At 37.6% G+C, this 22,890-nt stretch overlaps 1 protein-coding gene across 1 annotated transcript in view; it reads right to left on the bottom strand.

The window, feature by feature from the left end:
* The window catches only part of PDE10A (phosphodiesterase 10A), a 194,757-nt gene that overhangs the window by 108,673 nt on the left and 63,194 nt on the right, over positions 1-22,890 (bottom strand). Inside the window, exon 2 of the mRNA XM_040598856.1 lies at positions 5,965-6,093. Within this exon, the coding sequence (XP_040454790.1) occupies positions 5,965-6,093 (129 nt within the window). The remainder of the gene's footprint in view (positions 1-5,964; positions 6,094-22,890) is intronic.

Here is a 22,890-nt window from a genome sequence, read left to right as displayed (position 1 = left end):
AAATACAGGAATGAGTTACCTATTCAAAAAAGTAAATAAAGGAATAACTATGATTTATTGTAGAAATGTGTACCTCAGTATTGCTTAAGAATAAATATCTAAGCACAGACTTGCTCCCTAAATAGAGCCACACATCAACATCTCTCTAAAACTCACTACTTTCTCATAGGACTATAGCAAATTTTAAAGCACATTATACTGGTATATTAGTATCTGAAACTGCAGCACCAGAAAAGAAATAATTTTCAGTCTATTTTGGATCACAGAACTTTTTTTTTTTTTTTTTACATTTTAATGATGCAGCTTAGCACAGTTTTTCTTACTAGCCTTAAAGGACCAGTAAAAAAACCTCTTTCTCTGTATATAGTCTCAAAGTCTGGGTATGATGAAGTCTTTTGCCACGGCTCCTATTCCTCCAATCCTTTCTCTAGCAAAATATAATAATAATTTAAAAAAGACTTCTTTGTCTAAAGATCACAGGTGGTTTCAGGCTTAAACAAACTAGCTTAGGCACCAGAACCACTTCAGTCACTGAAATCTTCAGCACAGAGTACAAAGTAAGAAAAGTACATGTTTTTAACTTACCTGCACAGAGCTCTATATTTTCTATGTTGAATTATCTCCCTGAAAGCTATCATTGGTGTTGTTAAAGCATGCATATATATGTATATACACACATGCATATATAAGTATATTGGAAGACTTAAAGGAATACGTGGCTGAGGGATTTTATGCAGGTGTCTTTTTTCCTCATGAAGCCTACTCAATTTCCTACCAAGAGTGAAGCTAGAGTGATCTTCCAAATGACAAGAATGAGTGTATCCAGCGACAATCAGTTCCAGCCCTTAGCCAAAAAAAAGCCATCCACTGCACCAAATCAGACTGCCACCTGTGCCCAATACTAGGGCACGTAGTAGAAAGGAAGGGGAAAATGGTAAAAAGCAAAATGGCTGGGCTAAAAAAAGGACAGAACTGGGTCTTCATTTGAATTCCTAACCCGCACAAAGTTATTGTATTCATTTCACAAGAAACAACTCAATAATGTGATATGCCATGAGAAAACCATGCATTTAAATAACTACATTTTATCCTGCAGTCAGCCAGACTGTAATTATATAAAAGCAGCAATGAATACACTTTGATTTACTGTGTAATAATAATAAATAAAAAAGGAGGAAAAGTACTTTGAATGTTCACAAATGTCCTCTAACTGAAAACCAAATTCACTCATTTAACGATTTGCATCATATTAGCAACAGTGTATCTATTGAACAGCACTAATTTAATACTGACAGGAAATCTAATGGATATGGAAAAGCACAACAGGAAAAATCAACAGTCCATAAAATAATGTATGCAAAATTACTTTAAAAAAGTCATTTCATGTTTCTCTTTAAACAACTCATGTAAGGCAATATCAGAAAATGCTAAATATTTTGGTCACACTACATAATACATTCTCTTCCTGCTTGAATCTACTGCAGGTTATAGCCCAGTATTACATTATGAAGTCTGTAAATGGAAATACTAGTATTGGGATGACAGTACCTTGGACTTACCCTAAGACAATCAATCATATTGTTTTTAAAAGCCAAGGAAAATATGCAGTATCTTCTGGAGGGCTATACATCCTGAATAAACATTACAGCAATATGATACTAACATTACATTAAGCAATTAATTTTCTAATTTCTTTTTTTTTTTTTTTTAAAAAAAAGGTCAATTATGAAATCTTGGGTTCCTGTAAATGCAGTAAGTCCACTGCACTTAACAGACAGTAACTTCTGACAGTGTGTAATCAGTGTCATATTGTGTTCTGAATGTACTGTTCTATATACACTTATCCATTTAAAAAAATTAAAATACTTTATTTAAGAATTACTTAACCACAGCATCTGTGTGATAGAAAACACCTTAAGTTCCCACTATACCTAGCTTTATGTGGTTTTGGCAAAAACTGCTGGGAGAAAATAAGGCATAAAGCTGTTATTGATGTGTCCAGATTCATCAGTAATTGAGCAGTAACGACCACGCATTTTGATGAACATTTTGAGGGCCACTCCCTTAGGGAAGTGATAACTTTGTTCCTACAAGAGATGATATAGGCAGCTTTCCCTGTAGAAATTCTGTGTCAGTAGTTTGTCTTTCCTTCCTATACAAACACACCATTAAAAAATTAGGAAAGACACCTGTGAAATTCAGTATCAGCAGTGTAAAAGATGTGCATCTGGCTTGTAATCAATGTGTTATCCACCTCGTCGTGGCAGTGAAGCTTCGAATAATGTAATTAAGGTTGAAGTTGGTAAATATTTTTTCTAAGAAATTTGTTGGGTGATGAGGATTTATACATCAGAGCTTAAAACCATCATAATCTTATGGCTCTTGCTACTATCATCATTTACTTCTGCTTGAATGATATGGAACAGGACAAATGGAAGAAGTCTTGTGAGTTCTGTAAATATTGTATCTATGCATCTGGAAAAGAAAAGATCTCCTGCTGGCAGATTAACTCTTAATTGAAAAAAATCTTCTATCAAGATGTACCTTTAATGAATCTTTAAAGGAAGATCATATACCTTGTAGGTATCACTTACACCAGCACCTCAAGTAAGACTAGATATAAGAGCAAAGGCACTTTCTACCGTATCTATATGAAAATATGTTTCTGATCTATAAACTTCATAAAAGAACCCATGAGGCCATAATGCATAAAGCACAGACCAGACCTCAGACTACAAGTAGCAGGCTTAATCTGTAAACAAGTTTATTCCATAGCTAATACGTAAACAACTTTAAAAAGGAGTTAAAATTAATCCAGAAATATCTAATTAGTTTCTTTAATCAAGACACCCTCTTACTTGGCTAAATTTTGCTTGCAAAAACCAATCAACAATACTTTGCATGAGACACAGTTCAGTTTGTGCTCCAATTTCATTCATTTCCTGCTTAACTCAGCCATGATCTGGACACGAAAAATTTAAAACTCAAGTGTTAGTTTTTTGAGAAATAGAGTTGTTTGGAAATGCTGTGTGGAACAATATAAGACCTGGGTGTGTTTTGAGCATGTATTTTATTGATAGATAACAGTCAGGGTTCAAAAAGTTGCAGTAAATACCCAAATATCAGTATGGGCAACACTCCTTCCCAATGCCACCTTTGCAGGTTTTCTCCAATATACTTAACAAAAAAAAAAATTATATATATATATATATATATATGTATCCTATGATCCCAGGTAGATCACCATCAACCCGTCATGAACGACTTTCAATCTAGCATTTACTGTGACAGATACGAGATTTACCTGGTACACACTGATGACACAGTTAATGATATTTTGGGATATAGTTATCCTTTAAACATTGCAGTACTTACTGATTGCCTCCCTTTTTAATACTTTGGGTTTTTTACAAAAAAACAAAATCCATCTAAAGTACCCAATTCAGTGAATCACAGTCACAGATAAATTTCAGTTCATTTAAGTCCAAATCAGACATTTTAGTTCATGTTCATGCTAATGAAATTCAGATAAATTACCCTGGCTGCAGGCCCATTGACTTTTGGCTGAAGAGTACACACAGCTGGATGCCTGTAAATCAGGCAGGACACGATTTCTGCATCGAGGTTAACAACTGATATGCGTCACCAGCATATAAGAGTATAGACACTAAGCCAGAGATCTCAAAACAGCGTTTCTCCTGCCTGGCAACTTTCTAATAAAAACAAAGCTTATTCTTCTGTCTGCATCACTTTATATGACGTGAACATCTGTAAAGTAGACTACGCTAAAGCAAGAGGGATAGCGGGAACATTACACCCCTATTGATGTAAAGTGACTTAGTCTACATATTCACTTTAAGTCAGCACAGATTCATGCTGACACCAATCAGTTCCATCTCCTCCTCCTCATTTCTGACCACCACCATTACCCAGGCAGTAGGATTTGTACATACATAACACAAACTGAGTAAATCACCTAGCAAGTTTCTTTCTTAAAAATGCTGCATTCTGACAAATTAAGATGTTTTGTTATCAGATATATTTTATATAGTTATAGCCTTTATCTTTCTAGAAGAAAGTCATAGATAAGGCTAATCAGTATCTGTTTCATTCTATAAACAACAGGCATTCAATTTTTTACTGGACTAGTGTAGTTTTAGATGTGGTTCTGCTCATTTTCATCTAAAAATCCAACACTAAGAAAGCCACATCTTTAACTGCCTTTAATTTAACAAATAAGGCTACCTTAAAGATCACCGTCTTTAAGGTGAAGACAGAAAGACCTGCTTGACGATAACAGATATAAAGCTGAATGCTAATGATAGCACAACTATTGTTTGACACTTAATTCCACAGCTTGGGGAGTGTTAGCCACAAAACAGAAGCTTTAAAGTTTAAGAACACAATAAACTAATCACACTGTTGCAGTTACATTAAAACTTCATGAAAACAATGGTTAGAAGTTACTTTGGTTTTGTAGTTGGCTCAAAAAACTTTATAAGCACTTTCACAAAAATGTATTTTCAGGTCACACACATACACACACACAAAAAAAACCCAAAAACCTGAAAATGTGAGCAACTGGTAATAAATTCTATTTAGCAATACAAGATTCTTGAAGCTGAAATGTTATCCAAAGCACTTTTATTATCAAGTGTTCAGTTTTAGTACTGAGATCCTTGACTCAGACTATAAATTGTATTTCAGACAAGCAATAATTTCTTATAGTGATTTCAAGCATCTTAGAGAAAATCATCATTTTCACAGGACCAAGGCTCTTTAAAATAAGTAGTATTTGTTTCTTTCTCTTCTGTCTGCAAAAAGCATTGCCATGACTTATTCACTCGATTCATAAGACTGTTTTTCTAATTGCAATTGTGGCTTATAACATCTACATATATCATATATTCATATATATATATATATACACACACACACAGTATAACAAATTATGACATCCTGAGCAGTCTGTAAACCACAAAGTAGCAAACAGGTGGTCTACTGCTACATACTTTTACACTTCCATTATATAACCTCTTTGCACCAACAAAAAAGTACTATCACCTTAGTGTTAGACATATAGCCATCACCACCATAAATCTGTCTCAATATAGCCCTTTCTGTCACTTGCTCACCATTTTCTTTTTTCTATAATTATCCAGAAAACACTCAGTTATCTTCTAGAAAGTAGCATCAAACCCTCTATTTAAAATGGGAATTAACATCAGAACTTAAAGACCAAGCACCTTAGAAGTCAGGCACAGAGCAATGCGCACACACAGTAAAATCAGTGTTTCTTTCCTCACGTTCTTGGTAATCTCTTTGGCATTTTACCTGGTACATTCCAAGTAACTTTTAGAATTGCATGAATCTTATATTTGCACACAATCTCACAAAATTTACAACCACTGTTAGCCCAGGCTGACTCGTAAGGAACAGTTCTGGGTCTTGTAAGTGAGGGATTATACCTAACTCAACCCATCAGAAATGCCTCCAGAATTCAACATGCTGCTTTAAAACCTCTGTGTTCATATGTAAAATTGACTTAATACATGTTGCAAGTAGGAACTTTTGAGATGATGACCCAGTATTTTACTGAGGCTTACATCCCACACGTACAGAATAATTTTAATCAAAGACTCAACAATTTTAGATCCAAGAAGACCAAAGTATGTTCTCCAAATATACACTGATGTAAGATATTATGGGGTGGTAGAATAGCATTCGCAACTCAAAATGGGTAAACTGCACCTCCAAAATTAATACCAGTATTTTCAAAAATAGGAATATGAAAAGGCTTAAAAAACTAAAAAAATTATTAACATCTTTTGCCTTCGAAAAAATGGTGGAACCTAGACATAAAATTATAACAGGTTTTACCAAAACTAGGTTTCCTTTTTAAATCCAAAAATAAGAATTGAGTTGTTCAAATCTAAACATAAATCACAAATAGGAAGGACTTACCTTCTTGTCTATTATTTTTCCTCTTTAACCATTTTTCCACAGTTTCCGCACTTACACTTTCTGACACAAACTCATCCAGTACCTGGGGGTGAAGAGAAAGATAGGCCTTCACTTTTTCATCCGTTAAACCTGAAAGAGAGAATATTAATTGATTACATTATTGGCATGAAATTCCTCATATGCAACAATACCTAGATGCCAGTGACAATCAGTACTCTTGTTTTTTTAACACACTGATTGAACGCAGGCTATTTAAATTGCCTCCTCCCAGACAGAAAAAATATCCAGTCAAAAAACAAGCTGTCATAGAAAAGAGTAGAAGCAAAGCTTATCCATACAAGGTACCTTGTACAAAAAGTTCCCTACAGGAGTACACATAAACGCTACCTGGGAGAAATGGCCAGGAAGGAATTTATTAGTATGAGTGTAAAATTACTTATTTCCATGATATGCAAGATGATACACTGAATAAGAAAGTGGGTGGGAAGGAGATAGAAGAAAGTAGAAGAAAGTGAACTGGTATTTCTTGTAGACCGTCAAATTCAGTATTCTTACTGCATGTGGCAGCAAAAGCAACAATAACTATTATGCAACAAAAAAATCAAGCACAATTTTTAAATACTGCAGTTACTTAAGTAACTTCAGAAATATAAACTGCTTTCACGTGCACGTTTATATACTCCAGTACACATATTGGACAAAAAAGCACAACTCAGAACCTCAGATCCCTGACAATCATAAACAAATTCCCAAATTCATAACATTACAAGGACAAGAGAAAATGGCCTCAAGTTGTGCCAAGGTGTTTAGATTCAATATTAGGAAAAATTTCTCCGCTGAAAGGGTGGTCACGCATTGCAACAGGCTGCCCAGGGAAGTGGTAGAATCACCATCCCTGGAGGCATTTAAAAAAATTGTAGATGTGGTGCTTAGAGACATGGTTTAGTGATGGGCTTGGCAGTCCCGGGTTAATGGTTGGACTTGATGATCTCAAAGGTCTTTTCCAACCTGAATGGTTCTATGATCATACTCTTCATAAATCCCCCCAACAAAACCACTGGCCACAGAGAGGTGAACCCAAGGGTGCTGAGGGTTTCCGAGGGCGGGCAGGAAGGACACACACCTGTCCCAAGGGACTAAGTTCCAGGTTGCCACAAAGGGAGCGGGCACCCCGAGTACAAAAACCTCGGTGACATTTGAGGGGGTAAGTAACAATCACTGTAATGACTCTAAAAACGCCTTTTCCTCTTGTGTTATATGTATATAAACGTAATTATAAATCCTCCACAGAAAACAGCCTAGGTTCAGCAGAAGAGAAACTCCCCTCCAAAAAATGCTGGCCTCTTTTGGAGAGTATTAATGCTATAAAATAAGATCAATTTTCTTATTTTATTCTTCACACAGTAACAGAACATGCTGAAAACAGCTATGGTGTAATTCAAATGCTAGTCAATGACTGTAACCTTTAAGATATCTTACCAATGTTACTATGAAAGCCTTCAGGAAACAATACCAGAACAGAAACCAACAACTCCCGCCTGCTGATTGCCAGCCACACATGCCACTCTCCCCACACCAACTGCACCACATCATTCCCACATCAGCCCCCATGAGCCCAAACCTGGTTTAAAACACCCTTTCTCTTAATCCACACAGGTGGCTGTTCCTGGTAGGTATCATAGACTCAGATAACAATATTCCCACTTAGGCAAGACTCTCCAGATCTGTATCACTTGAATTAAGAAAGCTAAGTGAGCATCCCGTTTTTCATTAGTAAAGAAGAAAAGGCTCTTCCTAAGTCAGTAAGATCAGGAGATGACCAGCAAGTGGGAGGAAAACAAACAAACAAAATCCCACAACTTTGACTGCTTAACCTGATGTGATAGTTTGTAAACTGACATCACAATGCATCTATAAAGAAGTACATGCCACATGAATGAAAAGATTTTTCAGCCAATCATACCAATTAATCTGTCTGCCATTTGCTCAACTACGAAAAACATGATACCTTGAAAGTTTAAGTCTTTCTAATTTCATAGTAATAGAATTTGAAAAGAAAACATGTTTGGAGAATCATTCATAAAGAATATAGCATTTCAAAGATTTACCAGAGTTAACCATCATTAAGTCATCAACATGTATCTGCCTTTAAGTTCTGGATGAAAAATGATCAATACAGGTTTGTCACAAAATGCGTGCTGCTTCCCAGTTGTCTTTAGACTGGAAACAAACACTTTTTGCTTCTGGTAAGAAATAAAGAAATGAAAAGTTTGTAAAATTAGCAACTGACATTGTACAAGGGATGATTTGTGTTTTCAGTGAAAATAACCTTAACTTTCTTACGCATGCATTCTGTATACCTTGACTTCAAAGATATACTTCCTTGATTCAAATCTTTATGGGTTGTGGGTTTTGTAACATACACATCAAAAATCAATAAAATATCAATTTGAAATAAGATTTTCATCTACATGTCCCAAGTTTAATTTCCATTCCAGATATTCTGCCCCTGAGGGTGAAAATACTGGTTTAACCTTATACAGAGAAGTGATTCATGCAGCTGATAGAAGAAATCCTACAACGGCCTTTAAATTACCCTCCTTTATTTCACTGAAGGCATCTGTGCAGATGTGTTTTTTCAATGTCAGATTTGTAGATGGGAGCAGGCAGAACAGGATTTGCAACTGCATTTGCAGAGTAAAAAAGGAGTAACTTGAACTTATTTTCTACACAGACTAAAGCAGAGTTATCTGTCCTCCTGTTAGGCTACTGGGTTGAAAAATCCCTGCTACAACCACACACAAAATCCACAACCAAAACCAGCAAGAGCAAAACCACATTGTAACTTCACAAAATGTAACGTTAATAGAAAGTAGCCTTTCAGAAGAAGCTTAAACGTTTTGTTGTTTATGTACCTCAAGGCAAAGGAGTGTTCTAAAGAAGCTTGAATGTAAGAGTGTTTTACAGCTGTGGATAAACAACTATTTTATGTCATATATAAAGCCTTCTACATTGTAAAATGCATGTAAGAATAAGAATTTTACATAAGAATATGCATAGGTTCAATGATGGACACGCTTTCTTGAACACTCACATGTTCCTGAAAACTCGTACATATATTTTTGCTAAATATTATCGACCTCTATATTGATCTGTTGTAAACTTTTAATTCTGAAATACAAAAAAAAAAAAAATAATATTGAGAATTCAGAGGCAATGATTAATAACATTTGAATAAACCAAACTGTAACACCCCCAAACTCAGGAACCAAAGGTTTATCAAGCCAATCAAGTATCATTTACAAATTAGAAAACAACAAAGCACAAGCCAATGCTGGTTATTAACTTTTCTGTTACTAATGTACTGGTCTGAAGTATTTGGGGCAGTAAACTTTTCTACATGCATCCACATTAGAAATATTTCTCCACTACTCCTTTCTTCTCCCCTTACTACTATTGGGCTCACAGACTAGTAGAAAGAATAGTCTATGTTTACTATTTCCACAGCACACTCTACACAACAGGGAGCTTCCCATCACCTCCAGTGATGCCAAGACTGCTCTTATTCTTGTCCATCAGTTCTTGTATGGAGCATAAAGTACATACATCAACAGTGTCTAACAAAGGAAAAGGCACCCATAATTGTGTTGGTCTATACACTTTCTTGCAATCAGCCCAAACAAAAGCTCCCCTCACTTATTTTCATGCATATCCAGATGGCATTGACTCTTGTATCTGGAACCTGTCTGTCCTCTGACAGAGCTATGACAGTTATCAAGGTGGACCATCACTCAGGAGGGCTGAACTCTGGCCAACAGCCTAGCATGCAGCAGGCCAGAAAGCACAGAAAGACTGGAACGACCCAAATTCCTCTGGGAATTAAAGGAGGAACCTGGCATTTGGGTTGAGTGTCCATTCATTCCATTTATGAATTGGGGTTTGCCTTCCTGATTCATGCATGTATCCTGTTTACTTAAAAACACACACACCAAACCACCTTTGCCCCTTGTATTCTTATTTTAAAATCATAAACCCACATTTCAGTGCTGATTTCTTTCTGGCACAACTTACTATTGCCATATTTTATGCACCCATTAGCTATCTGTCCTGGATTTGTGATTAGATAATGAAAATGATAATAAAAATACCATGCAAAACGACACACGTGTACCAGATAAGCTTTTGCTTTTTTTTTTCATTTCCCTCTGAACAAATCGTAGGCAAAGCAGCAGCTCAGGCTGCCTGCCGCGTGTGCAAGCTCAGCAGCTCCTCGCTTCCTGACCAACACTCCCATTTAGGTTCTCTGTGTAGATCTCATTCTCTTTGGCCATGCTATCTGCTGTTAAAAGTTCATTCATACACGTGGAAAACATTAATCAAGGTTCGTGTGGTTTCATTGTTTTCCATTTCTTGGCTACCCCTGTCTGAAAAGTAAGTAGAATATACCTTGTCAATAAATGCTGGGTCTTACACAAGTGTTTCACCTTATTGTGGGTTTTGTCTGTCTCATTTATTAGAGGGTAGGAAAACAGAAAACTGGCAAAGCTTGATACAAAGCAGAGGGCTGAAGACAGCCTGTCCCTCCAACACCATCCAAGAGGCAACTCCTTAATCAGTGAAAGGCCTTTTCACTGCCAGAGGGAATGATCTTTCTGGCAGGACATTCGCTCTAAGATGTTAGAAGTGGGAATGGTGAATCAAATGATAGAAAAGACATAATTGTATTTATTTACAGTATTTCTATGAACTGACTTATCGGTGCACTCTACCAAATAAACAATAGTCCTGTTTTTCCACTTTGCATATGCCTGAGGCTCAAGCTGTTCATTTAATTTGGCCTAGCTCATGTCAGTCTATCAAAATTTTGGTTTTGTGGTTGGGGGTTGGGTTTTATGGTGGTGGTGGTGGTGGTGGATGTGGGGTTTTTTTGAACAACTCCTTGTCTTTCAATAGAGAGTGTATAAGAGTGTTGTGGCATTGGGGTTTTTTTCCTTACACAAACTACAAGATGTAGTTTCTTTTTCACTATCAATTTCACTGAAATTGATAGCAGGAATACATATAGTAGAAGACAGAATTATGGGTGCACTTCTTCCCCTTCCTATTTTAGTAAACTAGCTATGGAAAATATAAATGTTACCACCAAATATCACAGTTCAGTAATTTCAGCATAAACTAGAAAGCCAAATGTTTGCAATAGTCTGATTCAACAAATAACTGTCTCTTCAGGGTCCTATGATTAATACTTAAGAAACACGTTTCATTTCACTAAAGGAAAAGAATAAAGAAACATTTACCTAAAGATAATTTAGCAAGTTTAGTAGAGCAGTTTAAAGAGGAATAGTTATTCGTGTAGATCATGAACAACCACAGCTGTCTTTTCTTTTTATTTATTTGAAGTGTACCAGGACTAGATCATTCAGGCTTCAAAAGCATAACCAGGACTCTGACTGGTTTTGTTAGTACTTACACTAAAAGCCAAACGAAAGCACCAACACCAACACCTTCCAAAATACCTATATTTCTGTGTCTCATAAAAAGCCAGTGAGAGGACTGCAGGCTGCTTGATTTAGTGATTGCCTGGCCTGCTCAAGCATGAATTCCCCTTGTCACCTACCGGTAAGGCTTTCAGTTCAAAAACTCCAGCATTTCTTAGTGATAACATCAGGTAGAATGCTAAAAGAGATCAACTGAATTCACAGAGCAATCTCCCACTGTCCAGTGTAAGTCAACCAACAGCTTCATAAGTAAAAAAGAAAATATGTAGCACTAAAAAAAAACACCCCAAAACCCCCCAAATATCCTAATTAAAATGAGAGGGGAAAAAAGGAACTTTTGCTGCAGCTGGGCGTACTACACAAGCAGATCATTTTACAGGTACCGGCACAAATAGTTTTCAAGAACCCTCAAGTGAGCAAACACGGTTTCCAAATGAAATGTGTATTGGAATGACACAAAAAGAATAAAGCATAACAGTGGACAGAGCTTAGGGAATAGGAAGATTCAAGTAATAAATGCGTTCATAGTCACCCTGTTGATTACCGCAATCCTCACAATGTCTATGTTAGGGTTTAAGAGAGACAGAAACTGTAAACACTGTCACAGTCTTATATGCTGCTGTCCACTTAAAATGCCAGCAAAATACTCTTTGGAAAATAACCGATTATCAACAATTGTTTGGGTTTTTTTAAATAAAACAAATGTATAAAACACTATTACTTCTGTCTTAAGGGAGAAACTGGTTTTTGAGCAGATGTGACAAAGCATACAAAACTCAGCATCCTAGAGACCCATGTTACTGGTTCCAACTGTAATGGCACTGCAAGGCAACATGGTCGGCTTGTCCACCAGCCAAGGGAAGGTGTTCATTGCTGTTCAGGCTGTTCACTGACCTGAAACCAAATGGCTTCTGACTTCCTCCATCCTTGCTATTAAGTTCTCTTGACTCCCAACAACCAAGACGAGGGAAAACTGGAATGGGATTACATGCTGATTGCCTGCTGAGAACCATCCCTGGACTGACCCTACTCCAGAGCAACACCCGGTACCTGTCTGGGACGTCAGTAGATGGCTTTGATCAACGCACTGCCAAGAACCACTCTTAACAGTGTAACAGCATAGACAAAAAAAAATAAAAATCTAGTACATAGCAATGCTCCTTCACACTTTTTGTTTACTAGCCCACATAAGAGCATAGCTAGATTCAAAAATAAACTAAGAAACAAGACGTCCTTCATACATCAATTATCAGTAATTAGTCCTTGCCTTTGAGCCAGTCTCCAACTGCCTTCGTTTAAAAAAAATGAATAAAGCAAAAAATCACTTTAAAATCATATTTTTGCTTTCAGCTTTTTATGCTGCTTAAACTAAATTAAATATTTCTTAGATATTAGATAACCTGTGTAGTACTGAATCGATTAATGGCTCCACTCCCTCACTCTTAATCCATGTTGTACTGCACTCTCCTCTGAGAATAGCTTCACTGAGCTCAGAATAAAGCAGAACTGACTGTGAATGAGCTGAAAGAACTGAAGCCTAGAGCTATGTTTAAAAATCTGCTCCATTTAGCAACATGAGTCAGTCACATCATTAGGAATTCTTGCAATTTTTTCATTAGTGTTGTGATATTTGGTCTTTTTTCCCAAAACCACTAGCTTAATCAAATTTCATGATTAGGCAGAAATTTTAGTTTTCAACTAAAGTTTCTGGTTCCCAGGCTGGGGGGGCACATGGGGAGGCGGGGGAGAATGGATAAAATTGATGAGCCAGCCTAATACTTACCAGGGCTCAGCATGTTACCCTAGAGCCACTAAACTGAAACACTGCAGTCATTGCTTTCCTCAAAACCCTTGCAACAGTGTCTGATGCGTATGACATACCTTTCGCCCAGTTAGACAGGATCCAGTGCTTTGAAAACACGGTGTGAGGGTATACATTGGTCAATACAAGAAATCAGATGGATTTTATGTAATGAGATTAATAATAATTATTAATAAAGGTGACATGAAATACCTATAAATGTTGTAAATGTTACATCTGTTAACATAAAAAATAATAAATGAACAAAAAAGCACCACCCAAAACTGAAATAAAAAAAAAAACAACACCACAAATTGCTTATTTTCTTTAATAAGCAATTCTTCCCTGAAATTAGAGGGGCCATGGAGTCACAGCAAATGTGGGCACAGTCATAATTTCTCCAAGTAACAATATGCTGTGCCACATAGGAAATCTGAAAGCCAAGGATGGAAGTGGGGGTGGGGGTTATCAAATCACAATGATAAATACTTTCCAGATAAGGTATTATCTGAAACAGAAAACCTTTGCCTCAAATACACGTTTTTTTAAAAAAAGTATAAAATTAAAAGAAACTTTCTCCTCTGGAATAACAAATTAAGAGAAATGTGTAACAGTTCCTCAAAATCAGCACTTGAAAATACATAGCATACTTGTACAAAACCAGAAGCCTATAAAGTATCTGAAAGTAACCCAGAAGAGCTAATTTGGGCACAACTTTGCCTGTGTTCTCCTTTATTTAAAGCTGTCTTGCCCCATCACTTTCTTACACAAAGATCGCTTCTCTGTATCTTTCCACAGAACCTTATAAATGATATTTGCAGTTATTCTCAAAAGCATTCAAGGCATGTGTGTACATTGCTTCATTTGGATTAAGCATTAATCCCATTAAATCAATCCCTTCTTTGTTCAAAGCATCAGGATTCAAAACCACAGGCACAGTCAGTTTTGGAATACCCTTTTCAAGTCAGACTTTTTATCTTAATCCATTTAAGTGTACAGGAATGTAATGCAACCAAGTGCCCAAACTCTGTGAGATCTGACATTACTGGTCTGGCAAAAAGTATAATCCCTAATGAGAGGCAATCAGAATGGTCAAACCTCTTTTTGATTTCTCTCATCTTGAAAAATCAATTCACAAACTCATCCATGAGCAGCTCCACTCACATTTTTTGCCCCTCCTCCTCCAACTGCTGCCTGCATTGCTAAAACAAAATCAATACGCAGCACCAGTGTTCACAGTATTTGCAGTGAAACACAGTAACGTGGTACAGAAAAAAAACACTACACTGTTGATCTGGGTATTTTAAAAGGGTGTATGTTTGTTTCACATATAATAAATTTTATCATTAAACATTTCAAATCTTCACAGAGACGACTGTTTATGCCAGCCTCCAGCCACTGCATAAAACTTTTAGATCACAGTTTCACCCACAACCAAGCACCCTCACTCGTGCAGCAGCTACAGCAGCCAGCAGTAGGCAATGCAACGTTTCAGCCAGGACGCTGGCAGCCCTGCCGAAGTTTTAGAAAGAAGAAAGAAAGACCAGCTTGGCTAAACGGAGATGGAATACATTCATACAGAAAGAACACCAATAACCACCTCATCCTGTATCCTGTAATTCAAATCCCTTATTCCTGATGAAAAAGCCATGGATGTATCTTTGCACCTGAACATTCCACATGCTGAGCAAGGCATGGACAAGCCATAAGCACCTTTAGTTTCCGCCAGCTTCCACAGTGGTTTTCCTGATACTACCAGCACCTTGCAAGCTCAAGCCCTAGAGATCTACAGGTACTCAGCTGTACTTGTCTCCCAAAACCTAGCACTCAGGAACTTCACCGTACTGGCAGCTCAGAGCACTGCTTCAGTATTAAGTTAAAAAGCAAGAACCTATGTGAACGTCAATGAAATCAGTTTTCATTATCTAGAGTTACAAGGCGTATCATCTTTCCATAGGATCTATACGTATGCTTAATGAGGTGAACGTATTCCTAACCTGGATAATGATTTTTCACAGGGTATCAAAACACGCTTCAAATTGTCGGGATGGCATAACCCTGCACAGCATGTATAGTGTGGCACTGAAATACCATCCATTATTTGATGTATAGGGCTTTTGAAAAGTCTGACTGTTAATGTCCTGGTTTGAGAGTAGCTTCTCTCCAATTCTAATTAGCACATTGCAGTAACTTTGAGGGGTTGGTAACAAGCTTTATTCTCCTTCCAGGTGCATGATGGGACCAAATTTGGGAGTTTAATTAACACTGCAAAAAGCTAACAAAAGGAATACAGATATGCTTTAGGACTTGCAAATTGTAATCAAATAAATTTGAAGTCTTTGCTTGAGGAGAAAGCTACGTATCATATTAAGGTTACCAATTAAAACAATTATAACATACTTAAAAATAATTCACACTGAAGTAAGTGAAAATGTATTTGTAAACACATAAGGAACATCTCAATATGACTTATAATTATTTGCTCTTTTTTATTCTTTTGTGCAACACACACAGCCAGGGTACCTTGTCTCCTGCCCAAAACATACCTGACCATAATAGTCAACTTAATGGTGACAAGTACTAAAATACAGTTCATTCATAGCACATGATGAAAAATGTCAAGTCACCCAGGACTTGCACATACTTAATCTCTGGAAAGATCCTAAGCAACTGTGAATTAAACATCTTAAAGTCTAATGATTAACCAAGGTAAGAATGCCTTAACTCTTCCATTGAGTGCAGGTGTTGGAACCAAGTTCTTGATTTATGACTTCTCCAGTAATACCTTCTGGGTGATGTAATGTCTTCCTCCCACCTGACACCTGATCCTGGAGTAGCTCCCTTTTTGAGTAAACTCCGCTGGCTCAAGAGTAGTCAAGAGTGTCTTTATTGCCTAAGTTTTACTGCTGATTTTTCTTCAGATGAACTCCCATGAATAAAGTTCTGTAAATCCTTTATAACATATTAACAACGTAAACATGCAGTGCTGTTCACTAAAATGGTATTTAATTTATTCCACAAACAAGATCCAGTATGATGAAACCTTTGAAGGATACTACATGCCTGTGCCAAGTCTCACTCTGTTATTCCACTAAATAGGAAACAGAGAATGTTCTTCCTTCTGAAAGGAGCATCCCACTTCATCTTAACATTTACCTTAGTAGATGTGTTAGGACAGTTTCCCAGGGCACAGGACTCTTCTTAAATAACAACTACACATAGTCAAATAACACGCTACTTACCAACAAGACTGCACACCCGAGCGTTCTCTACTTTTATAGTACTAGGACCATATCTGCAGCACCACATTGAGGATCTGTCATTCTTTCTTAATCCTCCACAACCTTAGAGTTTTAGGAGTCTTAAAGAGAAATACAGTCAACATACTTCACAAAATGAGAAGATACAAACCCCAGAGAAATCTGGCACTGGAAAGCTCTATTAGGAAGGAACCTCACACGACCACTTCCAGAAAGGTTTGATCTGGTTCATAGAATGTGAGCTTTTTCAAAAATAAACCATGCTAGTCCAGCATTTTTTCTAGATATCATAGCTAAAATAAAACATGTAGAAAAATACACGTCTGTTAGTTTAAATTATATATTTAACAGATTCTGTAACTCCACTATGCACAAGTCTGCTGAGTTGTTGAATGGAAGACTTCACAGAGGTTGCATGGAGCAGGCTGGAAGGTGCTATTCTTATCTGATCTAAAGCTCAGCCATGTCATTTATGGGTTCATTTCTTTTAAGACAGACAGAAAGTACTGTCATCTGCTAGCTGTACATTAAGCCTAATAAACTGAAGGCTGAACTGGTGCGTATTTTTTAGGAAAATACATCTGATTTAAATAAAAGAAACTATAGAAGCGTTTAGTACATTTCTCAGTCTCTTCAGATTGCTAATGGATACAAAATGGGTGTATCTATTAATAATAATAATAAATAAAAAATTCTCATTGTACTTCAAATATCAAGTCTTTTTATTTCAGCTTCCAGTAATTAAGATTTTTTCATATTTTAACTCCTAGCTTAAGAGTTTTCAGCATCAGTGATCATCTGTTTTTAAAGGTACCAACAGTCTAAATGAGCAATATCTATCCCCTTTACAAAGTAGAATAGGCTCACTTTTCAAAATTATAACACTGTATTCTTAAGCATTTCACAGTTCCAAAGATATTTAACTCCAATTATTCATATGTGCCATCTTACAGTAGTTTCAAAAAGTCTCTAACCTAACTCAAGCACCTTGATCAAACTTCCATACTTGCAACTCAAAAAGAAGTGTTGTGTTGTTTTTTTTTTAAAAAAAAACAAACAAAAAAAAAAAGCCAAAAAAAACCAAAAAAAAAAGCTTCCAAAAGTCTCAAAAAACTCAGTTTTTGTGACAAAGATTCTGGCTTCATCGTGGTACCACACAGCCTTCCCTCAATCCCACCAGAAGTACTAAAGCAGATGTTTTAGCAATAACGTTGAAATTCAAAAAGTTGGTATTACATAATGAATCCTGGAAATGGCTTTTTTTACCTTACCTTTGGTATTACTATAAAATTTAGATACAAGATGCCTCCTTATTCAAAACTCAACTTTGACATTCAAAATAAAGAAAAACCCTATATAATTCTTTTGTGGGGAAAAGAAAGCCTACCTTCACACTAATTAAGCACTGAAAGTAAAGCACTGAATCCATCAAACTGTCACAAAAAAGTGGTAAGAAATTCCAATTTATTTAAAACACCATAAAGGGAGACATGATTTTCTTTTTCTGCCACATCTTTTTTTCAGCTATATAAAAGAACAGAAGGAAAGATGATTTTTCAGAGATGCTGTCTCTGCTCAATCTTATGGTGGTGGATGTAACGATATCTCTGTCAGTAAAATATGACCTAGGAAAAGCAGTATAATTTGAGATATTTAAATGAACATGCCACTGAAGTCATAATTAAATACTGTGTTACATATGCTTATACATTAGACAAGGCCACATTGTGCAACCCTTACTTTCACCAGTGAACACTTATAGGAGTAGTCCTATTGACGTCAATGAGACTACTTATGTGGGTAAGAGCTCACTAACATGTGAAGAGTTGTGCAACAAAGCCCCAAACATGTTTCATTCCGCACATTGTTTCAAGCTTTGTTCCTCAACCACAAGTTTTTCCTTAATAGTGTTAATAATATTATTTCATTAATGTTACCATTCCAAAAAATATGAAAGATCATACGACTTGTTCAGTGGTATTCGACATGGCCCAGTATTTTGGCTAAATACCAAACCAGAGGTACACAAGAATGGCAGCTTCACAGAGGCTGGCAGGCACCCCTAGACATCGCCTAATCCACCGCCGGCTCAAGCGGGGTCAGCTATAGCAGGTTGCTCAGGGTCCTGTCCCAGTGGCTTCTGAGTATCTCCAAGGATGGAGACCCCACACTACCTCAGAGCGGCCTGTGCCAGTGCTCAGTCACCCCGCAGTGGGTTCAGGTGGAAACGGCCATGTTTCAGTTAGTGCCCATGGCCTTTTGCCCTGTCGCTGGACACTGCCAAGAGCCTGCCTCTGTTTTAGTTTCCCCTCCATAAGGTACTTATACACACAGATAAGATCCCCCACTGCATCATCTTTTCTCCAGGCTAAACAGTCCCAGTCATCTTTATGTCCCTTCACCAGACCCTCACGCCACTATGTCCATGTCTCCCTTGTACTGGGGACCACCATCCATTTTGGCATGGATGCAGCATGCCAGATGTGTCTCACCATAGCCGGGTAGAGGGACAGGATCATGTCTCCAGACCTGCTGGCAATGCTCTTCCTAATGTATCCCAGGATGCTGCTGGCCACCTTTGCTGTGAGGGCACACTGCTTGTGCAGGTTCAATAGGAAGGAATTACCGGACAAACACTATAGGGCTTCCTACTTCCTAGCAGGTGAAATAAACGGAAATACCTTCTACTGACTTGGATGTTGGCACAACGGAATAAAAAACAACATATGGGGTTGGCTGCTTTTCCACAAGTTTTCACTGGTGTGGCAACCCTCTACTCATGCAATCTCATCTGGGAAAACATCTTCCATTGATACTATTTTAGACAAGAATTCAAATAATCTGTTTGTTACTATTTTAATATTTTCTCATTGGCAGCCACAGTAAAACAAAGACACAGTGTTTCAGTTGGGCCCCTAGTTTTTATTGTAAAGCTTAAGTAAATGCCACAGAATTCAAGGTTAGTTTCAAAAATTAAAAATGAGCAGCTGCATCTTTTCTTTGTCCTCCTCCCCCTCATCATCTCCCCACCCTCCTTTGTTTGTTTTGGAGACAGTGTAGCTCACTAACACGTGTCCATCCCCAAAAAGCATCCTTAAAAGAGAAGGCGGGGGAGGGGGAGGGTTGGGGGGGGGGGGGGGTGTAGAACAGTTGGAAAAAGCAGAAGTGAAAAGGAAAATGGGAGAGATGGAAACTGAGAACTTGTATTTGTATAGGACTCAGGAAACACCTTAAAAAAATAATTCAGTCTACATTACTGCATTCACAGCATGCAAGTGCTGCATCGTGCCTTTGCTATAATGGTTTATATAAACTTTTCACAGACAAGGAGGATAAAGTAGTCATTGAGAAAAAAGTTCTGGTACAATCACTTCATCTTTCAATGTAATTCAGCTTTGTAATAACCTCATTTTATCTAAAGCCTACTTGAACTTGGCCATTGGCTACATTCAGAAAACACTTTTAAAACGATAAAGATGTCCATGTAAGACAGAGGCTCTAATACTGGAATTTAAGGCACATTTCCACAGGACTAGTCATAAATTTTCACTTTAGCGTGTTACAGTCCTGGAGGCTAAGATTCCAATTTCTGTCCAGCACACTGACAAACCAAAACAGTTCTCATGAGACTGTAATAGGCCATATAATGACAAAACAAAAATTTGAAAAACATACCTAAAAATCACATTGACAGCAAATAAACAGACTGATCCGCTGCCAAAACTAGCCTGTTAAAAGCTGTATCACAAAATATCTAATAGAAGTAAACAAAAGAACTTCAAAAATTTCAGATCAGACAAAACAGAGGTTTAACAAATAGGTAGATTTCAACATTTTAAAACACCTTCAGATTCACTCTGGGAAAGCCTCCAAGACTGCAACTTCTGTAGGCTGGAGAATATACATTTTTATTCTACTCAGTCTAACTGACAGCAACACGAAAGATCTGAAGAAAAACCAGTGCACCCAAGATAACTACAAAGTAACTCTGTGTTGTATTGTAAAAAAAACAGCACCAGGGGGTCTCTCAGGGCTATGGTATCAATAATAAAAAGCAGTCATAAATGGCAGTACATGACTGTTTCTCCTCTAGCACCACTGTCATATTATTTTACAGATCAATGCTTAGTAATGTTATGAACAGCAGTTTTGGGGACTTAATAGTGCTGGTGTTTTGTCCATGTCACTTCATGAGCTAATGAACATACACCTGACAGTCCAGCCCCTCCGAGTCCCCTGGCACGTCTTGCCAGCAAACATGCAACCCTGTAATGCTTATGTTCAAACGGCAGTGACACACATACTGTAACTTCATTATGAGATAGCCAAGCATCCTGAGGTCAGTAAATACAAAATATTTCATAATCTGTGCGCACATAGTATGACAGCAGCTGAGGAAATCTTAATCCGTATGTACTTTTCATGGGGCACAGGGGGGAGGAGTATCAAAAGCAATGAAGAAAGAGGCAAGAAAAGGGCTAATGAAAAAATGCATCGACTCAAAGTTTTTAGGTACAGTTGTCCCCTCTTGTGATAGGCAGGCTTAAGAAATACTGGATATATTATCAGCAGGAAAAGGTCACAAGGCTCCAATCATGACCACTCTTTCAATATGGATAAATGGGCAGAAAAAAGCTGTGAGAAAGCACAAAGAAAAGACAGAAGCAAACTTGAGGGGCACGAGGATAAACGGAGGTCAGAAACAGTACAACGGCTGAATTCAGGAGGGTAAGGGAATGAAGCTTCTGTTTGGATAGGCACCACACAGAACTGGAATGAGGAACCAAACTAGTTCCAAATTAACTTGGGGGGGCGGGGGGGGTGGGGGGTGGGGGGTGGGAGGGAGGGGGCAGCGGGGCCATGATATGATGGAACAGGACACCATCACCACCAAAAAAAGCTCACAAAGTAACAAAGTGACAGCTTTTGCCACAATCAATTGATCCTGTCTACCTGCATGAACCTTTACGCTGTAGCGAAGAGTCAGCAGTATGAGGGTGGCAACAAGCAGCCTGGACGGAGAGAAGGCAGGATCTCTTCATACCTCCTCTGGTTTACAGGGATTGTGAATCACAGCCTAAAACACGCAGAATGAGTCTGCCAAGTGAGAGGCCACGCAGCTACACTTTAACATGCCAGTATCTAATGTTCAGAAAAGATCAACTAACACGGTTTTGGGTTACAATAAGCATGTCACTCACACCACAACGCATTTGACACAAGGATGAATCTGTTGTTACAAAGACATTACAAAAAATGCCAAAGATTACTAGATCTCTCCTGCATACAGACATGAGCTGTTCAGCCTTTCTGGACCATAAAAACAAGCAGATGGAGGATAAAAAGGGGTTTCTGATAATTTGCTCATTGCACAACACTGTCTTACCTACTGTACAATGTTTCCATGTCAACAACGATAACAGCAAGCTATATTATTCTATGTAGTCTACTCTAGGAAGTTCCTCTGAAGAATATATATATATTATTTTTTTTTTACAAAAGGGGTCTCTTACCCTTGAAAGTCTGATTTGAAGATACAATGTATAATGCCTCTTTTACAAACATAAGAAATAGGAGTTTTAAAAAACTGATGGAAGCTGTGCAAGGAATTGCCTTAACAGCCTTGGAAACAAAAATCTCTCCAGACACCTGCAACCAAGAACAAGACAATGCAAGTGTTTCTACAATCACCTGATTTTAAAGGGTCATTGTATAAGCGTGAAAGCAAGGCTTGCAGCTCTTGGTCAATGATTAGTACCTTTAAGCTCTTCTGAGAACTGCTGTCGCACCACGGACAATGCCGCTACCCTGAGATTTGAGCTGATGGAAGCTATTGTCCCTCTACCTCCCTTTCCACTTCCCTGGAAAGACAACTCCATTACTCTGTTCTTTGAGAAATCTTGGGGAAGGGAGAGGTTGGGTTTTATTTTCCAGAAGGTCTGCAGGCAAAGAGAAGCTTCTCTTTGATATAAATTTCTGAACTCCTCTGCTCATAGATTTTCTTATGATCACTCATGAAAACTCCACTAACAGCAGTTCACCACCAGAAGGGACAGTGCTGCTTCATCTTCCACCCCCAACTGCATATTCCTAATGCCTTTTTTGTTTTTTCGCAAGCTTTTGAGCAATTGTGAGGTGAACTGCACAGAAAATCCATCCATCTGAAAACAGATGCAGCAAAAAAGTTTGATTTCAGCAACTTCTTCCCTGGGAGTGAAGTGAATGAGTAGTGAGGACATCCCATCTGATGGCATCCTATCTTTGTATTACCTTAAATCAAACTTCACTTAATAGAAGAGAAAAAAGAAAAAAAAAAAAAAAAGAAAAAAAAAGCTTTAAAGTGGTGTGAGTCTCAGCAGGTGTCTGA

The sequence above is a fragment of the Falco naumanni genome, chromosome 6 (assembly GCF_017639655.2).
Source record: "Falco naumanni isolate bFalNau1 chromosome 6, bFalNau1.pat, whole genome shotgun sequence".
NCBI lineage: Eukaryota > Metazoa > Chordata > Aves > Falconiformes > Falconidae > Falco > Falco naumanni.
This window is presented reverse-complemented; position numbering and strand designations above follow the sequence as displayed.